This window comes from Moschus berezovskii, chromosome 11 (genome assembly GCF_049115385.1).
Source record: "Moschus berezovskii isolate FMDL1 chromosome 11, NW_MosBer_1.0, whole genome shotgun sequence".
NCBI lineage: Eukaryota > Metazoa > Chordata > Mammalia > Artiodactyla > Moschidae > Moschus > Moschus berezovskii.
This window is the reverse complement of record NC_142470.1, coordinates 16,878,581-16,904,378: the sequence shown is the minus strand read 5'-3', so window position 1 is coordinate 16,904,378 and position 25,798 is coordinate 16,878,581. Positions and strand designations below refer to the sequence as shown.

At 46.1% G+C, this 25,798-nt stretch overlaps 1 protein-coding gene across 1 annotated transcript; it reads left to right on the top strand.

Moving 5' to 3' along the window:
* The first annotated feature begins 7,696 nt into the window (after nucleotides 1-7,696).
* On the top strand, nucleotides 7,697-24,393 carry CMPK2 (cytidine/uridine monophosphate kinase 2). Its single transcript, XM_055400655.2, has 5 exons — nucleotides 7,697-8,438; nucleotides 9,997-10,111; nucleotides 11,429-11,630; nucleotides 20,744-20,977; nucleotides 22,383-24,393. The coding sequence occupies exons 1-5, from the start codon at nucleotides 7,770-7,772 to the stop codon at nucleotides 22,498-22,500; spliced, it is 1,338 nt and encodes a 445-aa protein (XP_055256630.1). The 5' UTR covers nucleotides 7,697-7,769; the 3' UTR covers nucleotides 22,501-24,393.
* The last annotated feature ends 1,405 nt before the right edge of the window (nucleotides 24,394-25,798 follow it).

Genomic DNA, 25,798 nt, shown 5'->3' with positions numbered 1-25,798 from the left:
CTTTCATTCATTCATTTGCTCAATCAATCATTCATTCAGGGATTTGTGATTCATTCAAGAATTATTCAGGGATTCTTTATTTCCTTCCTTTTTTTAAAAAAAAAATTATTTTATTTTTGGCTGCACTGGGTCTTCGTTGCTGCATGCAGGCTTTTTCTAGTTGTGGCGAGCAGGGCAGTGGCTACTCTCTAGTTGTGGTGTGTGGGCTTTTTCACTGCAGTGGCTTCTTCTGTTGCGGAGCACGGATTCTCGGCGCACGGGCTTAGTTGCTCCACAGCATGTGTGATGTTCGCGGACATCAAACCTGAGAGATCAAACCTGTGTCCCCTGCATCAGCAGGCAGATTCTAAAGGCCACTGAGTAACAGCCAAATGTCACCGCCATTTTTCTTTAGCCAGGCACTTTTTCCTTTGAACACCTGCACAACCCTAAGGTACCCCCTGCTCCCGGACGTGGATCATACTTGAAGCAACATCAAACAGCGACTGCCAGACATTAGACTATGGAATCCATTTAGCTACTTGCAGTCTTCATATTATTTCTCTGGTAAATCTTGTGTTGAGCATCTTCTGGATAAAGAAAAGTGCACAATTCATACATGTGCAGCTGAACAAATTTTGGATGCTATGGTTGGGGGCAGGAGGAGAAGGGGACGACGGAGAATGAGATGGCTGGATGGCATCACCGACTCTGTGGACATGAGTTTGAGTGTACTCCGGGAGTTGGTGATGGACAGGGAGGCCTGGCGTGCTATGATTCATGGGGTCGCGGAGAGTCGGACACGACTGAGCGACTGAACTGAACTGAACTGAACTGATGAACACATGTGTGTAACAACCATCTTGATCAAGAGACAGAACTTTTCCCAGACCGTCAGATGTCCAGGACCTCTCCTCCCCAGGGCCCTAAATCCTACCTTTGCCTCAAAGATAGCAGTGTACTGTTTTCTAAGACCACACCCTAGGTTTGCCTAATTTTGAAGTTGTTATGAATGGAATCATACCGTATATACTTTTTTTCTGTACAGTTTCTTTCACTTGAAGTTATCTTGGTAGATTTATCCATTTTGTTGTGTCTAGAGTACTCTGTTCATTTTTGTAGCTGTCTAGGATTCCATTGCTTGGATTTAGCACAATGGATGTGAGAGCTGGACTGTGAAGAAATCTGATCAACAAAGAATTGACGCTTTTGAACTGTGGTGTTGGAGAAGACTCTTGAGAGTCCCTTGGACTGCAAGGAGATCCAACCAGTCCATTCTAAAGGAGATCAGTCCTGGGTGTTCACTGGAAGGACTGATGCTAAAGCTGAAACTCCAATACTTTGGCCACCTCATGTGACGAGTTGACTCACTGGAAAAGACTGATGCTGGGAGGGATTGGGGGCGGGAGGAGAAGGGGACGACAGAGAATGAGATGGCTGGATGGCATCACCGACTCGATGGACATGAGTTTGAGTGAACTCCAGGAGTTGGTGATGGACAGGGAGGCCTGGTGTGCTGTGATTCATGGGGTTGCGGAGAGTCGGACACGACTGAGCGACTGGACTGAACTGAACTGAACTGAACTTACTATATCACAAACCACCTCATCATTATGAGGAGCATTTGGACTGTTTTCTTATTACGCTGTGAACTTTCTTGTACTTGTCTTTCGGTCGACATCAGTATGCATGTGCGCTGGGTTTACACCCAGGAGTGGGGTCATTGGTTCATGCCATATGTGCGTGTTTCCCTTTAGTACCCATTTCCATAGAACTTCCCAGAGTGCTGGACCTGTTTACACTCCAACCAGAATAATAGAACGGTTCCCATTGTCCCTCATCTTCCTTCTCACTTGATATTGTCATTGTAAAGGTTTTGTTTTGTCCGGTTTAATGTTAGCCATCTCAGTGGGTGTGGAGTTGTGTCTCATTGCGGTTTTACTCTCCAGTTTCCTGATGACTAATGATGTTAAGCATCTTTTTAATATGTTTATTTGGAGGAGGAAATGGCAACCCACTCCAGTATTCTTGCCTGGGAAATCCCATGGTCAGAGAAGCCTGGCGGGCTACAGTCCATGGGGTCACGAAAGAGTTGGATATGACTTAGTAACTAAATAACAACAACAACATGCTTATTAGCTATTGGTTATTCTCTTGTGAAGTGCCTGTTCAAATTCCTAGCCCTTTTATCGTGTTAGGTTTTCTGCATTTTTATTATTGATTTGTAGGAAGTCATTGTGTACCATATGCTTTCTTGGTTATATGTACTGCAAACTTATTTAACTCTTTGTCGTTCACTGATTTACTGGTTGTAATTTAGTTCATCTGATCAGTGTCATTTCACTAATTTGCAGAGCTGTATTTGTGCATGTGAGTATTTCAATAAATAAAATGGAATATGAAAGTGCTTCAGAATAAGAGTTCTTGAACTTTTAAGTTCTGTATGTGTGTGTGTGTTGGATTGTGTTTTCGCAGTCTTAAGACCACCCACGTTTGTTAATTGGCTACAAGGACTTGCAGGTCTTTGGAGCAGGTCACACTCACAGCTGAGGTTTATTCCAGGGAAGAGGTGCAGAGCAAGGACAACAAAACAAAGAGGGACATCAGAGGAGTTTGGAGAGGTGGGCACAGCTTTTGAGTCTTTCCTTCTGGGCTGCACAGATAGACATCCTTTTCCTCCACCCCCGAGACAGGCGTGAGAAAGCAGGTCAGGGATGCCCGAGGAGTCTCAGGTCTGCCGTTCTGTGGCTGAGTCCAGTCCAAGCTCGCTCTGCTTACCGCCCAACAGGCCAGCAAATTGAGAGATGAGTGGCATATCGAGAAGATGGCAAACTAGTGTCTCAAAATAACCACCTTTTCAGGGACTGGATGCCACTTTCTTTTATAGAACAGAGAGCAGGAGGAGAGGAGGAAGGAAAGTGAAAAGGCCATTAATCTTACAAATATCCCTAGAAAGCCAGCCTCGGAGAAAATGTGTATATTTCTCTTTTCTTACAGCCATCCACAGATGGACAGGGTCAGGGTGTTTCCCTGAACAAAGGCACTTCGGTTTAACATTCAGGCAGAGGCGCAGGGTTCCCCAAGGGAGGCCATTTTGGATGGACAGTGTCATTTTAGTGAACAAAAGCAACAGAAAGGATCCGACATGTAGTCAGATTTTGTTACAGTTACATGGTGCGGGGCTGGATCTGTAGACACATTCTTCTGTGTCTATCCTTAGCTACCTAATCTCGGGACCCCGCCTGTGAATGAGGCACCAGTCTTGATGGCTGTGCAAAGACACTCAGACAAGCTGGTGTGGCATGATCTGTGTTTCAGGAACACATGCAGGACCATCAGTGACTGATGAGAGAAGCAAGAAACTTTTTTAAGTTTCTAAGTTAATTTGTATTTTATCCATCATAGAAGCATAAAATACTGTTTTAAAAAATCTTTAATTTTGTATTGGACTATAGTTGATTAACGATGTTGTGTTACATTCAGGTGTACAACAAAGTGATTCAGTTATACGCAAACATGTATTAATATCTATTCTTTTTCAAATTATTTTCCCATTTAGGTTATTACAGAATACTGAGAAGAGTTGAGGGCATATTTTTAGGATTTGGGCAGTATCAATCATGGTTCTAGGCTTCCCTGGAAAGATGCCAGGAGTATCTGCCTTTGCCGTGTTAACTTTCTTCTCGAAGAGAGTTATATAAACTGTCCTTCTTAGTGGGAAAATCAACTCCACAATACAATAGCATGCTCTTTGAGGCCAGAAGCCCACAAATGTGGCCCAAAGAACTTTTATGAACCAGAAATGGATGGCTTATGTAGTAGAGGGTTTACCTGTTTCTTGACAAAGCAACTACCTATAAACCTGGCCCAGTGTTTCTCAGAACCTTCAACTACTTTTCTGGGATTGGGATTACAGAATCACCACTCTTTCTTGGATTTATTTTAATATATTTTATTTTTCCAGTTCATTATTTATTTTGTGACATTTGGATTTATTGACGTAGGATTGTATGTGTCTTTTTTGTGTCCTTTACAGTCTGTGGTTCTTTCCTCTCTTGTGTTGCTATTAATATTACGCTGATTTCATTTTCTTTTTATGCACTTGAATGGTCTACCTAGAAGCAAATCTGTTTATACAGGTTTTCAAAAACCAATCTGTTCTTCAAATTACAAGTTATTTTTTCATTTTATTAATTATTATTAATAATTACTACATTTATGTTAGTTAATTCTCTCTGTTTTTCCCCCTATTAACAGAATGACTAGAATATTTCATATTTAATGTTTTCTTGATTGATGCTGTGTTGAAGACTCTTTTTTTGTTTTTTTCTGATTTATACATCTTATAAAATTTCATTTCGTATTTACTTCTCTTTTTTGTTTTTTAAATTATGAAAGTATAACACATTTACAAGAGGCTTGGAAAATAATGAACAAAGGTACATTTAGTTCCACTATATAATTATTAAGTGGATAAATTAAGATTTTTAGTTGTGGAGTTTCAATATCAAACTGTCAAAAATTAACAACAGAATGATATACGGAAATGGAGGATATAGTCGACCTGAAAAACACCATGAACCAATTCAACATAATTAAGATTTATACAATTTTCACACAATACTAAGATACAAATTCTATTCCAGTTCCCATAAACTAGGAGGCACTAAAATCTATCCAGGGACATAAAACAAGGTGCAAAAATTTCATGGTCTAAAGATATTGAAATCATAGAAGAAGCCATAAAACCATCTGACTATTTAAATGAATAAGGCCACACTGTTCGTTTATTCTGGAGTAGGAATTGGCAACCCACTCCAGTATTCCTGCCCAGAGAATCTCCATGGATGGAGAGACTGAGAGAGAGAGAGAATCCCATGGACAGAGCCTGGTGGGCTACAGTCCACAGGGCCGCAAAATCCAACAGGACTGAAGTGACTGAGCATATTGGTTTATTCGAAGCCCTCTGAGCTGCTTTGCCAGCTCCCAGCTTCTCTCCCTCACAGTCACAGGATAGGTCACTGCAGGAGTGTATTCAATCAAACATCCACCCAAGCTGGAGCCATCATTCTCTGTCCGAGGCATTTGCAATTGAGCTAGACAATAAGACAGAGTTTTTTCCCTTTATCAGTGAAGACATTGTGTCTCCAGTCTTCAACACAAGGTTACCACTGACTGAGCCCAGATCCTACAGTGTCACTGAGGTCACAGTCTCCTGGTAGGAAAGCAGGAAAACCTGAGTGAAGAGCAGATATGACGGGGTGCTCACAGAAAAGAGGTAAAAGAGAGGTTCTCTGGAGGATGCACTACTGTCCTGAAGAACAGAAAGATCTTTGTACTTTTCCTGTTTTCTTATCTTCCACACTCTTGACAACCTGCTCCATCGATGTCCAAAAGTCAAATTGTTCATACAGAACTAAAAACATCTTAATCTCAGAATTATTCCTTGCCTATTAACCCATAGTTCATTAGTTCAGTCGCTCAGTCGTGTCCGACTTTTTGTGACCCCATGAATTGCAGCATGCCAGGCCTCCCTCCATCACCAACTCCCAGAGTTCACCCAAACTCAAATGCATCCAGTTGGTGATGCCATCCAGCCATCTCATCCTCTGTTGTCCCCGTCTCCTGCCCCCAATCCCTTCCAGCATCAGGTTCTTTTCCAATGAGTTAACTATTCCCATGACGGGGCCAAAGTATTAGAGTTTCAGCCTCAGCATCAGTCCTTCCAATGAACACCCAGGAGTGGTCTCCTTTAGGATGGACTGGCTGGATCTCCTTGCAGTCCAAGGGACTTTCAAGAGTCTTCTCCAGCACCACAGTTCAATAGCATAAATTCTTCGGCGCTCAGCTTTCTTTACAGTCCAACTCTCACATCCATACCTGACCACTGGAAAAACCATAGCCTTGACTAGACGGACCTTTGTTGGCAAAGTAATGTCTCTGCTTTTTAATATGCTATCGAGGTTGGTCATAACTTTCCTTCCAAGGAGTAAGCGTCTTTTAATTTCATGACTGCTATCACCATCTTCAGTGATTTTGGAGACCCCCCCAAATAAAGTCTGACACTGTTTCCACTGTTTCCCCATCTATTTCCCATGAAGTGATGGGACCAGATGCCATGATCTTTGTTTTCTGAATGTTGAGCTTTAAGCCAACCTTTTCACTCTCCTCTTTCACTTTCATCAAGAGGCTTTTTAGTTCCTCTTCACTTTCTGCCATATGGGTCATGTCATCTGCATATCTGAGGTTATTGATATTTCTCCCGGCAATCTTGATTCCAACTTGTGCTTCTTCCAGCCCAGCGTTTCTCATGATGTACTCTGCATAGAAGTTAAATAAGCAGGGTGACAATATACAGCCTTGACGTACTCCTTTTCCTATTTGGAACCAGTCTATTCCATGTCCATTTCTAACTGTTGCTTCCTGACCTGCATATAAGGTTTCTCAAGAGGCAGGTCAGGTGGCCTGGTATTCCCATCTCTTTCAGAATTTTCCACAGTTTATTGTGATCCGCACAGTCAAAGGCTTTGGCATAGTCAATAAAGCAGAAATAGATGTTTTTCTGGAACTCTCTTGCTTTTTAAATGATCCAGCGGAACCAGTATTAACCCATAATTCACATGAAATAGCTCATACTTATTGAAAAGGGGTTTGCTTTCAGAATTAAACCTAAGAAGTGAAGTGAAGTCACTTAGTCGTGTCCGACTCGGTGTGACCCCATGGACTATAGCCTACCAGGCTCCTTGGTCCATGGGATTTTCCAGGCAAGAATACTGGAGTGGGTTACCATTTTCTTCTCCAGGGGATCTTTCCGACCCAGGGATCGAACCCGGGTCTCCCACATTGTAGGCAGACGCTTTACCGTCTGAGCTACCAAACCTAATCCCACTCTAAATACACACGGATTAAATCATAATTATTTGCTTTCCGTTCATCTACCGTTTTTCATCTTTGTTTCTAATTCTGGGGTCTGCTTAGCAATTATTTTCAAAGATACCAGCGAAGGAGTACAAACAAACGAAAACATCCAAATAATCTTGTAATTGCTGCTTTTCTATGGAAAGACTGCTGGCTGATGAAGGCGCTGTCAGGCCACCTCTCTGTTGTCTCACTGGACCTGCGTGCAAGACTTTAGCGTCTGTAAGGCAACTTGGAGGGGCCAACCTGGGGACACTTCTCAGTCTGAGAGCAACTAAAGGAGGGAGATAATCCTAAAACAGGGAAAAGCATGTGTAAAGCGGATGGAAAGCGCTCAGCGACTCCCAGCACCGGAGTCTGGGCGCGGCCGCGGCGGGAGAAGGCGGTCTGAACGCCGCGCCGGGTGAGGCGCCCCCGGGTCTGCGGGTCGAGCCCGGGGGAGCCGTGGGCGCTGCAGCCGGGCGCGGATGAGCCGGTGAGCGTGGTGGCGCGGGGCGCGGGGCTCGAGGCGGGGACCCCGATGGAATCACACGCACCCGCGCGCGCTCCGTACCCAGGCACAAGCAACACAGGAGGAATTATTAAACCGGGGCCTGGGGCCACCGTCCCGCTTCCCATCTAGGGTCCCCATCGGAGGTGGCCCGGCGCCCCGGCCTCTGCGGTTGCCCCTCCGGCCCCTCCTGGAGGTGGCCTGCTCGCGGCGTGACCTCGCGGTCTGGCGGAGGCGAAGGCGAGGCCGGTAAGGTCGCCCCAACCCGGGCCCCGCCCACTTCCCGCCGCCGCCGCCGCTTCGCTTTCGCTTCCCCGGAGTGCCGCCCGCCGGGCCCCGGGTTTCGTTTCCCCAGCGTGCGGGGCGGCACCGGGAGGCGCCCATGGCCTTCGGCCGCCACTCGCGCGCGCGGCGGCTGCTCGCGCGCCTCTCGGGCCGGCGGCGCGGGGCCTGCGCTCGGGCCATGGAGCCGCCGTGCTGCTTCGCGCTGGAGCTGCCGGGCTGCACCCTGGCGCACTTCGCGGTGGGCGAGCAGGCCCCGGGCGCGCGCCCCGACCCCCGCGTGGCCGCGCTCCTGGGCCCCCCGGGCCGCAGCTACTCGCTGAGCGTGCCGGGGGCCGGGGGCGCGGGGGCCCGGGTGCGCGCGGCCCGGCTTCATCAGCACCTGCGGCAGCAGCTGCGGCGCGGCCCCTTCCAGCGGTGCGAGCTGCGCCGGCTGCTGGGCTATCGCCCGGACGGCGGCGCCGGGGCCCTGCAGCACGGCTTCCTGCTCCGCGACCCCCGCGACAGCCCCGACACCCGGCAAGCGCTGTTGGCGCTGCTGGACGCCTGCCCCGAGGCCCCGCGCCCGCGCCTGGCCGAGTTCTCCGGGGACCCGCTCTGCCAGCTGTGGCGGCGCCCCTGGGAGCGGCGGGACGGCCGGGGCTGGCGGCAGCTAGGCGGCGAGCGCGTGGGGCCAGCGCCGGAGCCCGCGCTGCACCCGGTGGTGCCCGACCTGCCCAGCGCCGGGGTCTTCCCGCACCGGGAGGCCGCCCGCGCCGTCTTGGAGGCGGTAAGAAGTCAGGTCCCTTCCCGGCGCTCAGGGAACCCCCCCCACCCCCACCCCGCCCCGGAGCAGGGACGTGGAGGCATTGGGCTCTCCCGGGGCGGGGGGCTGGCCGTCCAGACCTCTTTTGCCTCTTTATTCCTGTTAGCAAATCGGGTGGTGAAGGCGGCCGCTGTGCCAGCCGCTGTTTAGTCCCCTGGCTCTTTTCGGATTCTTGCCCGCCAGGACCCCCAACCCCACATGGGAAGCTGACATCCCAGCGGGAGCGGTGGGGTGCCCCAGGAGGGCAGGGGAGGGGCCACTGGGTGTGTGCAAGAGCTGTGCCATTTCAGAAGCAGTTATCCGGTTCTGGGAGGTCGGAGTGTAGAGAAGAGGGCTTGAGGTTGGGGGTTGGAGAAACTTAGGCTTAAGTGGTGCCCGCCTGCTTACTGGCAGCTACTTATTTCGTGTGTAACACAACTGCCTCGCAGTGTTAGGACAAGGAATCAGGTGACACACAGAGGTGCTTCCTGCGGGATGGCTGACATTCTGACCGCAGCCTATAGGCAGGTCCTGAGGCTGGACTCTTGTATCTTAGATACATTTTAGGGACTTGGGCTTATTTCCGAGCGCTTACAATTGCAAAATTTGGGTTTGGATCCAGACATTGGTATTTACTCAGCTTCCCAGGTGGTGCTGCTGGTAGAGAACTCACTTGCCAGTGCAGATTTGAGAGACTCGGATTGGATCCCTGGCTCGGGAAGATTCCCTAAGGAAGGCTTGGCAACCTACTCCAGTATTCTTGCCTGGAGAATCCCATGGACAGAGGAGCCTGACTGGCTACAGTCCACAGGGTCACAGAGTCGGACATGACTGAAGCAACTTAGCAGGCACTTTTATTTATGACCTGTGTCACTTTCAGTAAATTTCTTAAGCGTTTCTTTGCCTTGGTTTCCCTAACCCATAGATGGGGTTAATAACAATAACACTCTCGTAGAGTTATCTTGAAGAGTGGCCAAGTTGATACTCCCAACAGCACTTAGAAAATTGCCTTGCTCAGAGAAAGCACATAAGAAAAGAACACGTTCGGGCCTCTCTGTAGAGATGCTGTGAGTACACAGCGAGGTCAGGAACAGTTCAGAACCTTGAAGCTGGGAGACCCACAGCAGTTGGCACTCTGTTGAGCCCTGAGCGCTCAGGAAAGGACAGGGTGCTGACTGCTTTCCTTGGAGCCTCCAGTGGGGCTGACTCCCCTTGTTTGTGACCCACAGTCCACAGGTCCGCTGCCGCCGCGCGACACTGCCCTGCAGTCAGGCATCTCTCCCGTCCTTCCTCCTCTGGGGGAAGCTGGTTTGTGAGAATTGCAGGCCGAGTGGTCCCGACACTTTACTGCCTGTTTGATCCTCCGCTGCATTATACAATAAACCAATCCTGCTCTTTCTGAGGTTCAAAATGCTTTGCACTTCGGCACGGTGCCAAACACAACTCTGCCTTAACTCCATGCAGTCAGTCTTCTCAGCAGTTAGACGTAGCTTCTGCCCCGGCCCCGTGGCTCCGCTGCTGATGTGCGGATGTTGCTTTCCAGTGCACGTCCTTCCTTCCTGAAGCCCGAGCCGTGCTCGACCTGGTGGACCAGTGCCCAAAACAGGTCCAGAAGGGAAGGTTCCCTGTTACTGTCATTGAGGGCCTGGATGCCACAGGTAAGAGAATGTCTCCTGCTGGTTCTAGGCAGTGAGATTAACAGATCAGTTGCAGAAATAGACGGGTCTTGGCAAGCAAAACTTACTGAGGGTTCAACTCATAAACCTCCTGCGAGCCTCTGTTGTGTGCCAGGGATGGAGTGAAGCTGGCTTGGGATGAAATATGAATAACTTCCAGGGGAGCGGAGCCTCGGGTGACTCCGTGAACACGGGGGAATGCAGCCCCCTTGGTGTGAGAGGAGGGGTGGGTCATGGTCTGGCAGAGCTTGGAGGGGTGGATCCTTGGATTGGGTTTTTAGCGGGACAGGCGCTGGTCGGGTGAGGAAGGTAAGAGAGATCCTCCAGACAGAAGAAATGGCTGCGTGCAGGCAGTTGGAGACTTGAAGCGGCCCAATGCGGCCAGGAACCGCGGGAACAAAGTTTGGAAAAATTAGGGAGTGGAGGGCAGAAGCCTTCAAAGCTGCCACAAGGCGTCAGAATACAAGAGATGTGCCCACACTTGTCCCAAACACAGCAGCAGGAGGAGGGTGGCCCAAGGGCAGGGCAGACCCGCGACAGCCACAGTGTCGTGAGGCTCCACAGGAGGCTGTCTCCTTCTGTGTCAGCTGACTGAGGAGGGGGATGAGGGCCTGGGAGCTGATGGCCAGAGTTTATCATTAGTTTGTAAACCAACGAGGTGACCATTTTGTTTTGGTTCAGACTAAAGAATTTGCCTGCAAAGCGGGAGACCTGGGTTCCATCCCTGGGTCGGGAAGATGTCCTGGAGGAGGGAAAGGCTACCCACTCCAGTATTCTGGCCTGGAGAATCCCCATGGTCAGAGGAGCCTGGCGGGCTACAGTCCATGGGATTAAAATGAATTGGGCAGGACTGAGCAACTGAACACAACATACATTCTATTAATAGTGCTTCTCAGGTGGCACTGGTGGTGAAGGACCCACCTGCCACTGCAGGAGACATGGGTTCAATCCGTGGGTCAGTAAGATCCCCTGAATCGAACCCACCTCAGTATTCTTGCCTGGAGAATGCCATGGACAGAGGAGCCTGGTGGGCTACAGTCTATGGGGTCTCTAGAGCCAGACACGACTGAAGTGACTTAGGACAGAGGTTGGACGGATTCTATTAATAACACCAATAGAGGAATCCCAAGTTCCTAAGGGTCAGCAGCTTTTTTAAAAGTAAAGAATCATATTATTTAATCAACTTGTTAGTTTTATAGGAAGAAAAATTGCCTTTGCTCTTTCTGAGTTACTGTTAACCTTGGGGAGAGATACCGTGGCCTTGGTTGTGATCTGCTGTGTTTTGTGTGTGACCTGCAGGTAAAACCACTGTGACCCAGTCAGTTTCAGATTTACTCAAGGCTGTTCTCTTGAAGTCACCACCCTCTTGCATCAGCCAGTGGAGGAAAATCTTTGATGATGAACCAACTATCATTAGAAGAGCTTTTTACTCTTTGGGCAATTATATTGTGGCTTCTGAAATAGCTAAAGAATCAACCAAATCGCCTGTGATTGTCGACAGGTAGGTGTAATGTTGCCTTGAATTTGGCATTTTCTTCCTAACGAATGAGTGTGTGTGTGTGTGTGTGTGTGTCTGTGTGTCCTTGTAGTGTACATATGTATATGCAATTTTACAATCGTGTTTAAGCCAAACTATTATGATAATAATAGGAATAACGTCTATGATTTATTGGCCTATACCATTGGCCGGCATTTTGCCAAGAACATTACACAAACTATCCTAAGCTCTGGAACAATTACTATTACTTGGATAGTGAAATTGCTCATGAGAATCACAGGTCTTAGAAAAGTTAAGTAGCTTGCCAAAGTGAGAAAGCTAGAAATACCATGTTGGGAATATTAACAAAAGTCCCTACTTCACAAATCGAGCTTTCAGTGGCTCATTTGTTTATTGGTTTGTTCACCAAACATATATTGGGCATTTACTGTTTGCCAAAGACTTCTTGACTTAGGGGATTCGGACGGGAATGAGCTAGAAAATACCTTGCTTTCATGGAGCAAACGTTGTGCTGAAGGAGAAGATGATAGTCAAGCACATGGATATGTAAGATAATAATCAGAGAACGGTAAGGACTGTGAGAAGAGAGTGCAAGGTCGTGTAGTGGAGGATGGCTGACCCCACACTCGATGTGGTTTAGTAAGGCCTATGCGAAGAGGTGCCCTTGGCCTGAGCTGTGAATGACCCTAGAAAGACAGACATGGAAAACTGTGGCGTAAAAGCTTTGCTGGAGGGGGATGCAAGAGCACAGTGTAGAGACAGGAAGAAGGGAACATGTTCCAGGGCTGGAAACATGCCAGGAAAAAAACTTCTGGACGAGTGTCTGCTAGCTGGATGGATAAACAGACAGAGATCAGCAGTGTCTGTGGCTGTGATAAAGTGTGCGGATTTTATCCTGAGTGCAGAGGGGAGCCTTGGGAAAGTTTCAGATAATAGAGTGACATAAGGTGAGTTATATTTTAAATTTCCATAAATTAAAAAAATGGCTTTAAAGTGCCACAAAAATAGACAACAGTTATGACAAGCAAGTCGTACTAGGGTTAAAGTCGCCAGGAATCGGTGAAATGAAAATTAAAACGATGATGAGGTCCCAATTTCCTCTCATTGGGATAGTGAGCCCTGAAAAGGCTCTGTGTTGGAGATGTTATGGATCAGTTGAAACCCGTGTGGTGCTGGTGGGAGTGGGTACCTGCCTGGTGACTTGGGGAGCAATTTGAGAAGATGTAGTGGAGTGGAAGATTTGAGCAGATTCTTGTATCTCCTGGAGAAACACCAAGAGAGTCTATTTCAGCTTTGTTCATAATACTGAAAAGCTTGAAAAACCAATAGGCATCAGCAAAAGAAAGTAAATAAATACTGGTGTGTTTATAGAATGGAGCATCCTATGGCTGTGTTCACGAGTACGAGGTGTCAGTGTGCCTAAGTCACAAAACCATCATTTCAAATGAAAGAAATCAAGTCATAGAAAGATGTTCAGTAGACTACATGCAAAATACTAGGAAAAAAAAAACATAAAAAGGGCTGGAGGGTGGAGGGTGGGAGGAAAGTTCAAGAGGGAGGGGACATACGTATGCATGCGTGCTAAGTTGCTTCATTTGTGGCTGACTCTTGGCAACCTTGTGGACTGCAGCCCGCCAGGCTCCTCTGTCCATGGGATTCTTCAGGCAAGAATACTGGAGTGGGTTGCCATGCGTCCTCCAGTGTGATCTTCCTGACTCAGGGGTAGGACCCGCATCTCTTACGTCTCCTACATTGGCAAGAGGGTTCTTTACCACTAGTACCACCTGGGAAGTTCTGGATATATGAATACTTATGGCTGATTCACACATTGTATGGAAGAAACCAACACAACACGGTAAAGCAATTACCCTCCAATTAAAAATTAAAAAGGGCTGGAAAGATGCTGACCATTCAGTTTGGGAGAGTGCTGTCCCCTGGGAAGGAGAGAGATACAGTTGACAGGGAGGGCTGCAAGTCTTCGATTGCAGCTGAATTCGTCTTAAGCTTTTCTCCCATGTACATCTTACTGTTCCTGCCCCAATTTTTCTTATTTTTGGAAAGATGAGCGATTGCATTAAAGTCTGACAAGTGTTAAGGGAAGAGGAGTAATTATAAATGGCGGTCTCAAGGAATTTCAAAAAGTGAACACATTCAAGGACAACCTGCACCCACATCATGACTTCGAACCTTACTCCACCCTCTAAGTCTTTCCCTTTCAGTCACAACCTGTCCTTCCCCTGATGGGAACCACAGCCTAGATTATCCATTTCTTGGTTCTTGTTTGTTCTGCTTGTTCTTGAACAGTCTACACAGGCAGATAGACTTCGAGTGCCATTTGCATCTGCCTTCATGCGACCTGTGAGCTTCGTCGCTATTGCCACGACCATTCTTTCATACAGTTTTGTTTGCCCACGTGTGTTACTAATCCTGGTTGGTTTGCCCAGAGCTCCCCAAGCCAAACCCTGAGCCTCTGTTTGCAGCCAAGAAAGGCTGTATTCACAAGGTCACCAAGCTAGGAGATGGGAGAAAATTTCAGGTCTACCTTCTCCAAAGCGAGGGGCTCGGATATTTATGGGATAAAGACGCATGGTAGTCTGAGGTGTGATGAGTGAAGTGAAATGAAAGTCACTCAGTCATGTCCAACTCTGCGACCCCATGGACTGTATAGTCCATGGAATTCTCCAGGCCAGAATATTGGAGTGGGTAGCCTTTCCCTTCTCCAGGGTATCTTCCCAACCCAGGAATCAAACCCAGGTCTCCTGCATTGCAGGCAGATTCTTTACCAGCTGAGCCACCAGGGAAGCCCTTGTGTTCTTGAGGTGTGGAGAGCCTGGGAAAAGGTGATAGCAAGTAGGAAAAAGGTGAGGTGATCATACAGTGAAGATGCAGCCAAGCATGTCTAGAGAATGGCTACATAGGTGATATTTTTGGCCCTCTGACATCAAAAGGTAGCTGACAAGTCACTACCTTGGGAGGGTCAGTGATCCCAACCAGTCCTAAACCTGGAGCTTGAAACGCACACCACCTGAAAGAACTCCAACTTGGGCAAACATCTTAAGACTCCTAGGACCAAGATACTATCGATAGGGGTGGAGAAGGATCTTGTTACTTATTGTTTAGGCTATGTGATGCTTGTAGAACATGAAGGGGTTTGTGAAAACAGTTAAATCAGGCTTGATGAGTCAAGGCAGGTTACAGTTTATTATTTATTAAGCAAGTTACAGTTGAATGGACCTAGCTGATGCCAGCCCTCAGTTTCCCGTGTATGACTCTGTTGGTTAGCATCCCAGGAGTGGGGTTGCAAGGATGCAGGGGGCTCATGTGGTACTCACCTAGAGGAGATGCCACAAAAAAGTGCTGAAGTGGTTGAAACTTCACAGCACCCTCCCCTCACAGTGGTGTCTGAGAATTCCCTTCGACCCACATCCTGGTCAACATTTAGCATTGCTGGTCTTCCGCTATAACTAGTCCAACTTTTCCACTGTTCTTGGTGGGAATGTTAGTCATTGAAAAGCTATAGCCAGAACATGGAAGTGACCCAAATGTCCATCACAGAGGAATGGATAAAGAAGTTCAGTTCAGTCACTTAGTCATGTCCAGCTCTTTGCGACCCCATGGACTGCTGCACGCCAGGCTTCCCTGTCCATCACCAACTCCCAGAGTTTGCTCAAACTCATGTCTATTGAGTTGGTGATGCCATAAAGATAAAGAATATGAGCACATATATACAACAGAGTATTACTTAACCATAAAAAGGAATGGAATTGGGTCTTTTTTAGAGACGTGGATGGACCTAAAGAGTGAAGTAAGTCAAAAAGAGAAAAACAAATATTGTATATTAATGCATCTAGAAAAATGGTGCAGATGGCCCAGTTTGCAGGACCTGCAGATGTAGAGAACAGCCGTGTGGACAGAAAGGACGTGTGGACGTGTGGGGGAAGAAGGGTGGAAGGAATTGGGAAATTGCGATTGACATGTATGTGTAAACACGACCGTGTGTAAAATGGATGCCTGTTGGGAAGCTGCTTTATAGCTCAGGGAGCTCAGCTCAGTGCTCTGTGATGACCTAGAGGGGTGAGCCCGGGGAGAGGTCCAAAAGGGAGGGGATATATGTGTGAGTGAGTATATATATATAGTTGATTCACATCCTTATATAGCAGAAGCTAGCCTAGTATTCTGAAGCAACCGTACTGCAATTTTAAATAAAAGCTAATTGCCACACCCGGAAATAGAACTTCTACCTCTTCACATGTCATTCTCTGTGCAAAAGAGACAGATACCTGCATATCTGAAATTTCATGAAGAGATCACTCTGTACGTTGAGAATGAAGTGTGAGGTGGTGATTGAAGGGGAGAGATTAAAACAGTAGAAATTGGTTAGAAGGCCTTCACTGTCATCTCAGTTCTAGTACCGGTGGGTACTTTTGACTGTGGGGATGGCAAGATAGTTATTTTAGAGTTGGCAAGTCACAAAGGATCCTAGAGAAAGGGTAAGGCTTTGCTTTCTATTGTGGAACTTGGCCACCTGTGGGATGTTTTCAGCCTATTATTAAAGTTTCCGTATTTACTGCACTGATACCTTTTTTGCGATATAGTCACCTTTATCTTGTGGAGAAAGACTAGGCTTTTCCTAATGAAGTGTGACTCCACGAGGTGTATTATTTCCTGAGATATCCCCACACGAGCAGCACTGGCTCCTTCATGGAGGCAGAGGCTTATTCTTGACACCCTAATTCCTTATCCGTTCCCTGCTGACAAGAATTTGAAGAATAGATACATGTAACTGAATCACCTTACTCTACTCCTGAAACTAACATAGCATAGTTAACTAACTCTACTCCAATTTAAAATAAAAATGAAAAAAAAAAAAGACTTGTGATGAATATCCAATGAGTTGATGTAGGCGGACATGCATTGAAAACCACAAGTAGCTATTAAAATATAAAGCATTATTATATAAGCAGTGTATAAGACATCAGCAAATTGCATTTGATTTGAACTAATGTGGTTTTCCTGATGGCGGGAATAGAGAAAACTAAATAATAAAGGGTCTGAAATTGATGGCCAGAGGCTGTGATTATTTAAAACGAGCTTCAGTGTTGTCAGTGAGAGGACTCTGGCTTTGCAAAACAGGGCCCCCATTCTTCCCTGATTTTTCTTCTTTGTGTCTGTGAATCGTCTGCAATTTTGGTCTTTAAAGAGATAATACTAGATCACCTCGTCAGATGAGAAGAAAAGAGCAGTTATTTGTTGTCTGAGTGGGTTTTGTTCATGTTTAAAGATTTTAACAAAATCCATTTTAGACAACACCATCATCTAGCTGAAAAAATAAGGGAGACAGTAATTTTTGATGCTGACTGTGGTTAAGGTTGGCAACTTAATCACCCTTATTACCTTTAAAAATCTATTCTTGCTGATGGTTGTGCTAGAATAAAGAAGGCTTTTTACATTTAGATGGTATCAGCCTTTATATTCATAGCTGAGTATTTAATTTGGTGAACAGGGAGAACGTGCAAAATGCAGTGCAAATTGTAGATCTGTTGCCAAGAAGGAGAAAACCTAGACCTGTGTTGATTTATTCAGCTGGGGAGACAAGATGTATCTGACAGAAAAAGTGAGAATACAAGTTTGTAAGTGATTAGGAGTCTGGTAAGTGATACACCGGAGAAGGCAATGGCAAGCCACTCCAGTACTCTTGCCTGGAAAATCACCTGGATGGAGGAGCCTGGTGGGCTGCAGTCCATGGGGTCGCTAAGGGTTGGACACAACTGAACGACTTCACTTTCACTTTTCACTTTCACACATTGGAGAAGGAAATGGCAACCCACTCCAGTGTTCTTGCCTGGAGAATCCCAGGGACGGGGGAGCCTGGTGGGCTGCCGTCTATGGGGTCACACAGAGTCGGACACGACTGAAGTGACACACAGGGCTTCACTGGTGTCTCGGGGTAAAGAATCCGCCTGCCAGTGGAGGAGACACAAGATACACGGGTCCTATCCCTGAGTCGAGATCCCCTGGAGGAGGAAATGACAACTCAGTCCAGTATTCTTGCCTGGGAAATCCCATGGACAGAGGAACCTGGCAAGCTACAGTCAGTGGGGTCACTAAGAGTCAGACGTGACTTAGCAACTAAACAACAACAATGATACACGTGAATGGCCCCAGGCAGAATTCAAGCATGCAGCAGCTACAGTGGCCATGCTTTTTGGAGGTGGAAAGGGATTCTGAACTATGAATGACATTAGAATTGATCAACTCCCAAATTAATTTTTTTACATTTATTCTTTTCAGTACTCTTGGTATTGTCATAATTTGAAATGATGCAGCTTTTGTTTTAACTGGTGTCCAGTAAGAATTGAATATTTTCTTATAATCACAGTGTGATACATTTTTTTTATAAGCACTTAACTATTTTTGTGAAAACTATGGGGAAAAAAACAAAGCTTTCATGACTTTCATTTTCCAGACAAGGAATTTAAGACTCACCTATATCCACAAAACGAGTAGGTGGCAGAGAGTAAAACAACACACAGCTTTGATAGCACTGTGGGTTATTTTGTAAATAGAGGACAAGCATGTCCTTTGCACTGTGAAAAGTAGTTCAGATCTCAAGTGATTAACAGTCTGGGATTTTAAAACATTGCATGCAGTGAGTGGAAAGCCCAGACAAGGATGGGGCCATGGGGCCTCTGTACAGTGGGATGTGTATTAACTGTTTCATAAATATTTGTGAAGGTTTAAATGTTTTTGTAGTCCTTTGATACTAGATTTGGAGTTTTGCATTTTGTCACTTAAAATTGGAATATGACAAAAACAGGGCAAGAGTGTAATAAAGGATGCCAATTAATAAAATGATTCTAATTGTTTTCCAACCTTTAAGTTGTGTCCAACTCTTGGCGACCCCATCCAGACTTCCCTGTCCTTCACTATCTCCCAGTGGCTTCCCTGGTGGCTTAGACCGTAAAGAATCTGCCTGCAATGCAGGAGACCTGGGTTCAATCCTTGGGTTGGGAAGATCCCCTGAAGGAAGGCATGGCTGCCTATTCCAGTGTTCTTGCCCAGAGAATTCCATGGACAGAGGAGACTGGTGGGCGACAGTTCATGGGTTCACAAAGAGTTGGACATGACTGACTAACACTTTGACTGTCTCCCAGAGTTTGCTCAGATTCATGTCCATTGAGTCGATTATGCTGTCTAACCAGTCTCATCCTCTGCCGACCCCTTGTCCTCTGCCTCCAGTCTTTCCCAGCATCAGGGTCTTTTCCAATGAGTCAGCTCTTCAGATTAGGTGGCCAAAGTATTGGAGCTTCAGCTTCATCATCAGTCCTTCCAATGAGTATTCAGGGGTGGTTTTCTTTAGCATTGATTGGTTTAATCCTAATGCAGGCTTTCAGACATCCAATAAAACATTATTCATTGCATACTTATTGTGTGCCAGACACTCGTTTCAGGCTTTAGGATGTAGAGATGACTAAAAAATGAATTCTGTAATGGAAGAGACAAAAAAGAGCTTGTAAATGGCTCGGTCTGACTTACAATGAATCCTTCAACAGAGTTGAGTAGGAAAGGGTTGAGAGCCCGGAGGGAGGAACAGTGAAATCTGTTCGGGGTCTTCTCTGAGTGAGAGTCCCTTTTCCGTTATGGTTTATCGCAGGGTGTTGAATCTGGTTCTCTGTACTTTATGGCAGGACCTTGTTGTTTATCCATTCTATGTGTAATAGCTTACATCGGTTAACCTCAACCTCCCACTCTATTCATCCCTCAACTCCCCTCTGCCTTTGGCCATCATGAGTCTGTTCTCTGTTTGCTTCATATCTTAGATTCATTTGTGTCATATTTTAGATGCTACATAATAAGTGACATCATGTACATCTGTCTATCTCTGACTTATGTCACTTAGTATAGTAATCTCTAGGTTATCCATGTTGCTGGCAATGACATCATTTCATTCTTTTTCATGGCTGAGTAATATTCCATCACACATATGGACCCCATCTTCTTTGTACATTTCTCTATTGATGGACACTTAGGTTGCTTCCGTGTCTTCTCAGCAATTTCTGTTTTAAAACACCATAGGAACCAAATAGGCCTGTGGATTTTTATTTGACCAGCACACAATATTAAATACCAACAGACTACCAAATAAATCTACTGAAACAATAGAAACAGTGACAGACTTTATTTTTTTTGGCTCCAAAATCACTGCAGATGGTGACTGCAGCCATGAAATTAAAAGACGCTTGTTCCTTGGAAGAAAAGTTATGACCATCCTAGACTGCATATTAAAAAGCAGAGACATTACCTTACTGACAAAGGTCCATATAGTCAAAGCTATGGTTTTTCCAGTAGTCATGTATGGATGTGAGAGCTGGACTATAAAAAAGCTGAACCCTGAAGAATTTATGCTTTTGAACTGTGGTGCTGGAGAAGACTCTTGAGAGTCCCTTGGACTGCAAGGAGATCCAACCAGTCCATCCTAAAGGAAATCAGTCCTGAATATTCATTGGAAGGACTGATGCTGAAGCTGAAGCTCCAATACTTTGGCCATCTGATGTGAAGAACTGACTCGCTTGAAAAGACCCTGATGCTAGGAAAGATTGAAGGCTGGAGGAGAAGGGGATGACAGAGGATGAGATGGTTGGGTGGTATCAGCAACTCAATGGACTTGAGTTTGAGCAAACTCTGGGAGTTGGTGATGGACAGGGAAGCCTGGCATGCTGCAGTCCATGGGGTTGCAAAGACTCAGACACGACTGAGCAACTGAACTGAACTGAACTGAGCAAAATAGATTTATATCCTCTGCCATCATGCCTTCAAAAAAGAAAGCATCCTGTGGGGCCACAGCAATAGAGTAGTCTTGCCACACATGCAATTTCAACTGAGAAAATGGGGCTCTGAGAAGTGTGCACCAGATTCTTACTGTGGTTATTGATTCTAATTTTTTTATGTTATAAATATGTTAAAAAATAAGATTTTGTTTTATCTCTTTAACGTGTACAGTACTAGGACAAGTTCAGCAGAGCCATCGCTGGTTTTGACATCCTCACCAGCTGACTTTTAGGTACTGCCTTGATTTCCTCTGCAGACGGAGAACTCACTACCTCTTTCCTTCTCAGGTACTGGCATAGCACGGCCACCTATGCCATAGCCACCGAGGTGAGTGGGGGCCTCCAGCACCTGCCCCCTGTCCATCACCCTATATATCAGTGGCCCAGGGACCTGCTCAAACCCGACCTGGTCCTGCTGCTCACCGTGAGCCCTGAGGAGAGGATGCAGAGGATTGAGGGCCGAGGCATGGAGAAGACCAGAGAGGAGGCTGAGCTGGAGACCAACAGCATATTTCGTCAAAAGTAGGTGTCCTGATGTGATGTGAGGGGCAGGGGTCTCTGGCTGTGGTGATGACCCAGAAACAGCACTGACTCCAGGAGAATGGAGGAGATGACATGGCTCCCATTTTCCAAACCAGCGAGGCAGTATCCTCCTAGTTAGAGCCACTCCTTCCCCTGGGTCGGTTCCCTGGGGCTCCAGTGAGGTTGTTCTGTAGCTAGGGGATACCTTCCTCCTAGTCCTGGCTGTGTCAGCGGCAGGGTGAATCTGAGTGAGACAACACGCCTTTCTGGGTTGTCGTAACACGATGCGCATGAGCATTGTCTGATGAGCATACCATGAGTCTTAACTGCTAAGGGCTCCCTGTGTGTCAGGCGTCTACTTCTGATGCTCTATAACCCTTGCAAGGACAATATTAGCCATGTTTTACATGCTGAAAACGTTAAGTGATTTGTCTATCATGGGAGGCATAAGAGACATGCGTTCAATCCCTGGGTTGCGAAGATTCCCTGGAGGAGGGCATGGCAACCCACTCCAGTATTCTTGCCTGGAGAATCCCCACAGATGGAGGAGCCTGGAAGGCAGGCTGCAGTCTGTGGAGTCCCAAAGAGTCGGACACAACTGAGCGACTAACAGTTACTCCCTTACTTAACCATAAGTTTGTTTTCCACATCTCTGATTCTTTCTGTTTTGTAAATAGGTTTCTTTGAACTGTTTCTTTTTTCTTTTAGATCTGGCATATAAGTGATATATGATATTTGTCTTTCCCTGTCTGAGTTGCTTTGATGTGTGACAGTCTCTAGGTCTATCCGTCCATGTCACCACAGATGGCATCGTTTCATTCCTTTTTGTAACTGAGTCTGGGTACTCGTTTTAACCACAAAGCTCTAGAGTTTTGGTCACATGATCATCCCTGGGCATTCCGCACATGCACAGGCTGGTTAACACCAGAAGGGGAGGTGGAATTCTTTGCAATTGCAGAAGAGTCCTAAGTGAAAACAGTGCGCATGCCAAGGACCTCTGGCTTGTGCAGAATCCTTCAGGGTGCGGACTCCTGAGAAAATTGCCACTGGGAAACTTAATCTCTTTGAGCGTCTGCACCTTTCTTTGCCAAATGGGGATAAATGACTATGGTTCTACTCCTAAGTTACTCTTGAATATAAAATGAGAAGAATATGCAGAATGCTAAGGCTTGGCAGTACTAGGCATTCAATAAAGGCTAGCTGTAAAATATTATTAATTTTTCATTTATTAAACTAGATGTGTCAAATGTTTCCTGTGCACAGAAAGTTGCCTGGGGTTGGGGGGAGTGAGCTCAACCAGATGGGGACCTGGCTTCAAGCTGTTTGTATTATGGTAGGAAAACGACATTTGCATGAAGGGCTGTGTTAACACGTGGGCTGACTCTTTCATTCTGTCTGTCTCCAGGGTAGAAGTGTGCTACCAGCGGATGGAGAACCCCGGCTGCCACGTGGTGGATGCCAGCCCGTCACGAGAAAAGGTCCTCCAGATGGTGCTAAGTGTAATCCAAAATAATTGCAATTAATTGTAGTTATTCCAGGCCAGGCGACACATTTTACTAAACCTGATGCTGTTTGATCCATCTAAGCCCACGGCTGGTTGTGCGGTTTTCCCAGATTTCAGTTGCATAAAGCGTGTTGTATGTCAGAAGAGTGGACATTTCAGTTTTACCTAAAATGTTATTCTCCTGACCAAAGGACCCATGTGGCTGCCATCTGCCAAGTATAACGAACGTTTGCTTGGAACGGGTTCTTAAACTACAACCCCACCAGGTCCTTCCAAGGTGTGTCTCCTCTAGAAAGCGCAAGGTGGACAGAAGTGACAGAGAAGGTTATCCAGATCCGTGGAAGCCCCCCCGGCCCCCCTCATGTCTGTGCAGGCTTGCGTCCCGAAGAACGTGTCTGCATGTCCCGGCTGTCGGAACCCATCTCGGGGTGGGAAACTCTGAGCAAGAAACATCTGGCTTGTGTCTGAGGCTTCTGGCCCCTAAACGGGTCCTCTTGGTTAGCACTGCAAAGTCAAATGCAGAGGAGGCCACCCTGAGAGGCTCTGAATACAAACACACCGAGAGTCCTTGGATTCTGTTCTGCTGATTTACGTTCCTCTCCTTTCCTCAGAAAACATGGCTTTGGATGGAAGGAGTGGTCCGCATGGAGCTAGAAGCATTAAGGGTTTCCCTGGTGGTGCTAGTGGTAAAGAACCCACCTGCCAATGCAGGAGACTTAAAAGACACTGGTTCAGTCCCTGGGCCTGGAAGATCCCCTGGAGGAGGGCATGGCAACCCACTTCTGTATTCTTGCCTGGAGAATCCCACGGACAGAGGAGCCTGGCGGGCTATAGTCCATGGGGTGGCAAGAGTCGAACACGACTGAAGCGACTGATTCATTAAACGGAGCCAATCCAGTCATGCATTTATCCTGAAGTTTACATCTTGTTTGTCCTCAGTATAGGGGGTGTGTTTTACTAATCAGAATCAAAGCCAAGAAGCTGAATGTAACACTTGCTGTATGTTTTTATTAGACAGATGCAATTTATCCTACTGAGTAAGCAGTAGGATATGGGATCCTGGAATAGGATTTCTCAATGAATTATCTTGCACTTGAATGTCTTATGAGTGCACATACAATTGGTATTGAGATTTGTTTGGCTAGAAGAAAAAAAAATAGCTGAGAAAACAGAAACTTAATAGCCTTGTGGCCTTGGGTGAGTCATTTAACATCATGTAACTTGATCTAAAAAGTGACAGTAATTCTTTATTTTTCTTAAGGCATTGGGTGAACTAGGTGATTACTTAAAATTCCTTCCAGTTCTAAGATAGATTGAATCTGTGAATTATTTTAGGGGAATGGCTCAAGAAGACATCTCCTCAGAAAAATTTAAGGCATTATCAGGTTTATTACATGGACTCTTAAATTTTAATAAAGTTTATATTAACTATATCATATTATTTTTCAAAAGAACTGTAGGTAACTTATGCATAGTATATGTACATATAGGGGCTTCCTCAGTGGCTCAGCGGTAAAGATTCCATCTGCAATGCAGGAGCCACAGAAGATGCGAGTTCAGTCCCTGGGTCAGAAAGATCCCGTGGAGGCGAAAATGACAACCCACTCCAGTCTTCTTGCCTGGAGAATCCTGTGGTCAGAGGAGCCTGGCAGGCTCTAGTCCATGGGGTCAAGAAGAGTTGGGTAGGACTAAAGTCACTGAGCATGCACACATGTACGTATATAAATATTTAATTTTAGGTAAATATTTTTTAAAGCTGATAAATCACGCTTGGGTGAAGATGTGGTATCTAATTATGCTGTTGGTGTTATTGACGTCAAACATTTTCAAAAGCATATGCTGTCACCTAAAAACACAAACATTTGATGCTTTCTGTATGTACCTTGCCAGTGAATAAACTTGCTGTGGTTTTCTAAGCTATTCTGTTGTCATAGAATGTGTGGGTTTTCTTGAAGGGGATCCGCCAGTATGCCTCTTGTAAGGGAGGGGATTTGGGGTTAAAGAAGTGAAAAGATGTGAATTTGTGGTCAAAATGCTTTCAGAGGAAGAGGAAGGCATTTTGTTTCGTTTTACACATCATTTCAAGAAAGTGCAATCCCTTCCTCATTGCAGATGTTAAAGAGATTTAGTCCTCTAGTCTAATAATTCTTCATCCACTTGCCTTTATATGCTGAAAGGGATAAGATCACTGAGTATGAGACAGCACCTCCTACCTGGAAAACAATGACAAGGAATCATCTGTTTGGCTTTGTTTTGTTACCGCTTTTGTTTCTGTTCCTGAAATAGACCTTGAGTGTCCCAAATATTTATTCTTCATCTCTGCCACAGTAATAGAACTTTGAGTTTGACACGTCACTGCCAGGGATTTCCAAGTCTTTCTTACCCCTGGAGTGGCCGAGTGACCACTCCATGACAGGTCCTTTCCATGAGCAGAAGGGGATTAGGAATGTCGGGGGGAGGGCGGCCCCTCTCCCCTTTTAACTCTGCACACCGCTTGCTGTTCAGGATGGTGGTAAGGCACTTGGGGGTCAGTGAGGACAGTGCCTACACAGCTGGGGAAGCACAGTGAGTGGGGTGGCCGTCACTTACAGGAACAGGTAAGTTCTGGGTGTGGGTGTGTGTCTGGGGCTCCAACCTGGAGGGGGCGTCCATCTGGGGACACGGCTTCTGTGCACAACCTCAGTGCCCACCTTCTCCATTTGCTTCCCTTCGTAGAGGCAGGTGTTTGGGGTTTTTGCTTGTTTTGTTCTGTTTTCTACACTAGAATCCTCGTTTTTTTGCTGACGCTTCTTTTCTGTGAAATGTCTCTCTCCTCTAGCAACAATTGTGAAGCATCTTAAAAATGTTTAGACCCTGGTATCCTTTTGGAATATATACCAAGGAAATGATCAGGAACGCACATAAATATATTTCATCGTATCTGCATAATGTACTTCAAGGAAGCGGAATGTATTTAGTTAATGGGCACACTTGTTTTATTGCCCTCTGTTTTATTGAGCTTCACAGGTGCTGTGCTACCTACAAGTTGAAAATTGGATAAACCTGGTTATCTGAGAGCCTGGTGGAGATGTACAATGAGATTAATTCTGTTGTCAAGCCTGCTAACACAGCACCCATACTGTGGCCTGTGGATCAGGAAGACTTTCAAGTCATTATTTAAGGAATGCATTTCATAAAGCTTTAGCTGCCATAGATGGTGATTCCTCTGATGGATCTGAACAAAGTCAACTGAGAATCTTCTGGAAGGGACTCAACCATTCTAGATGCCATTAAGAACATTCATGGAACTTCCCTGGTGGTCGAGTGGTTGAGAGTCC

Bases quoted from the DNA above. Each gene is read 5' to 3' on its own strand.
- CMPK2 (XM_055400655.2), top strand. From the start codon at position 7,770: ATGGCCTTCGGCCGCCACTCGCGCGCGCGGCGGCTGCTCGCGCGCCTC. The intron at 8,439-9,996 runs GTAAGAAGTCAG...GTTGCTTTCCAG, and splicing joins CCCGCGCCGTCTTGGAGGCG to TGCACGTCCTTCCTTCCTGA. The intron at 11,631-20,743 runs GTAGGTGTAATG...TTTCCTTCTCAG, and splicing joins TCGCCTGTGATTGTCGACAG to GTACTGGCATAGCACGGCCA.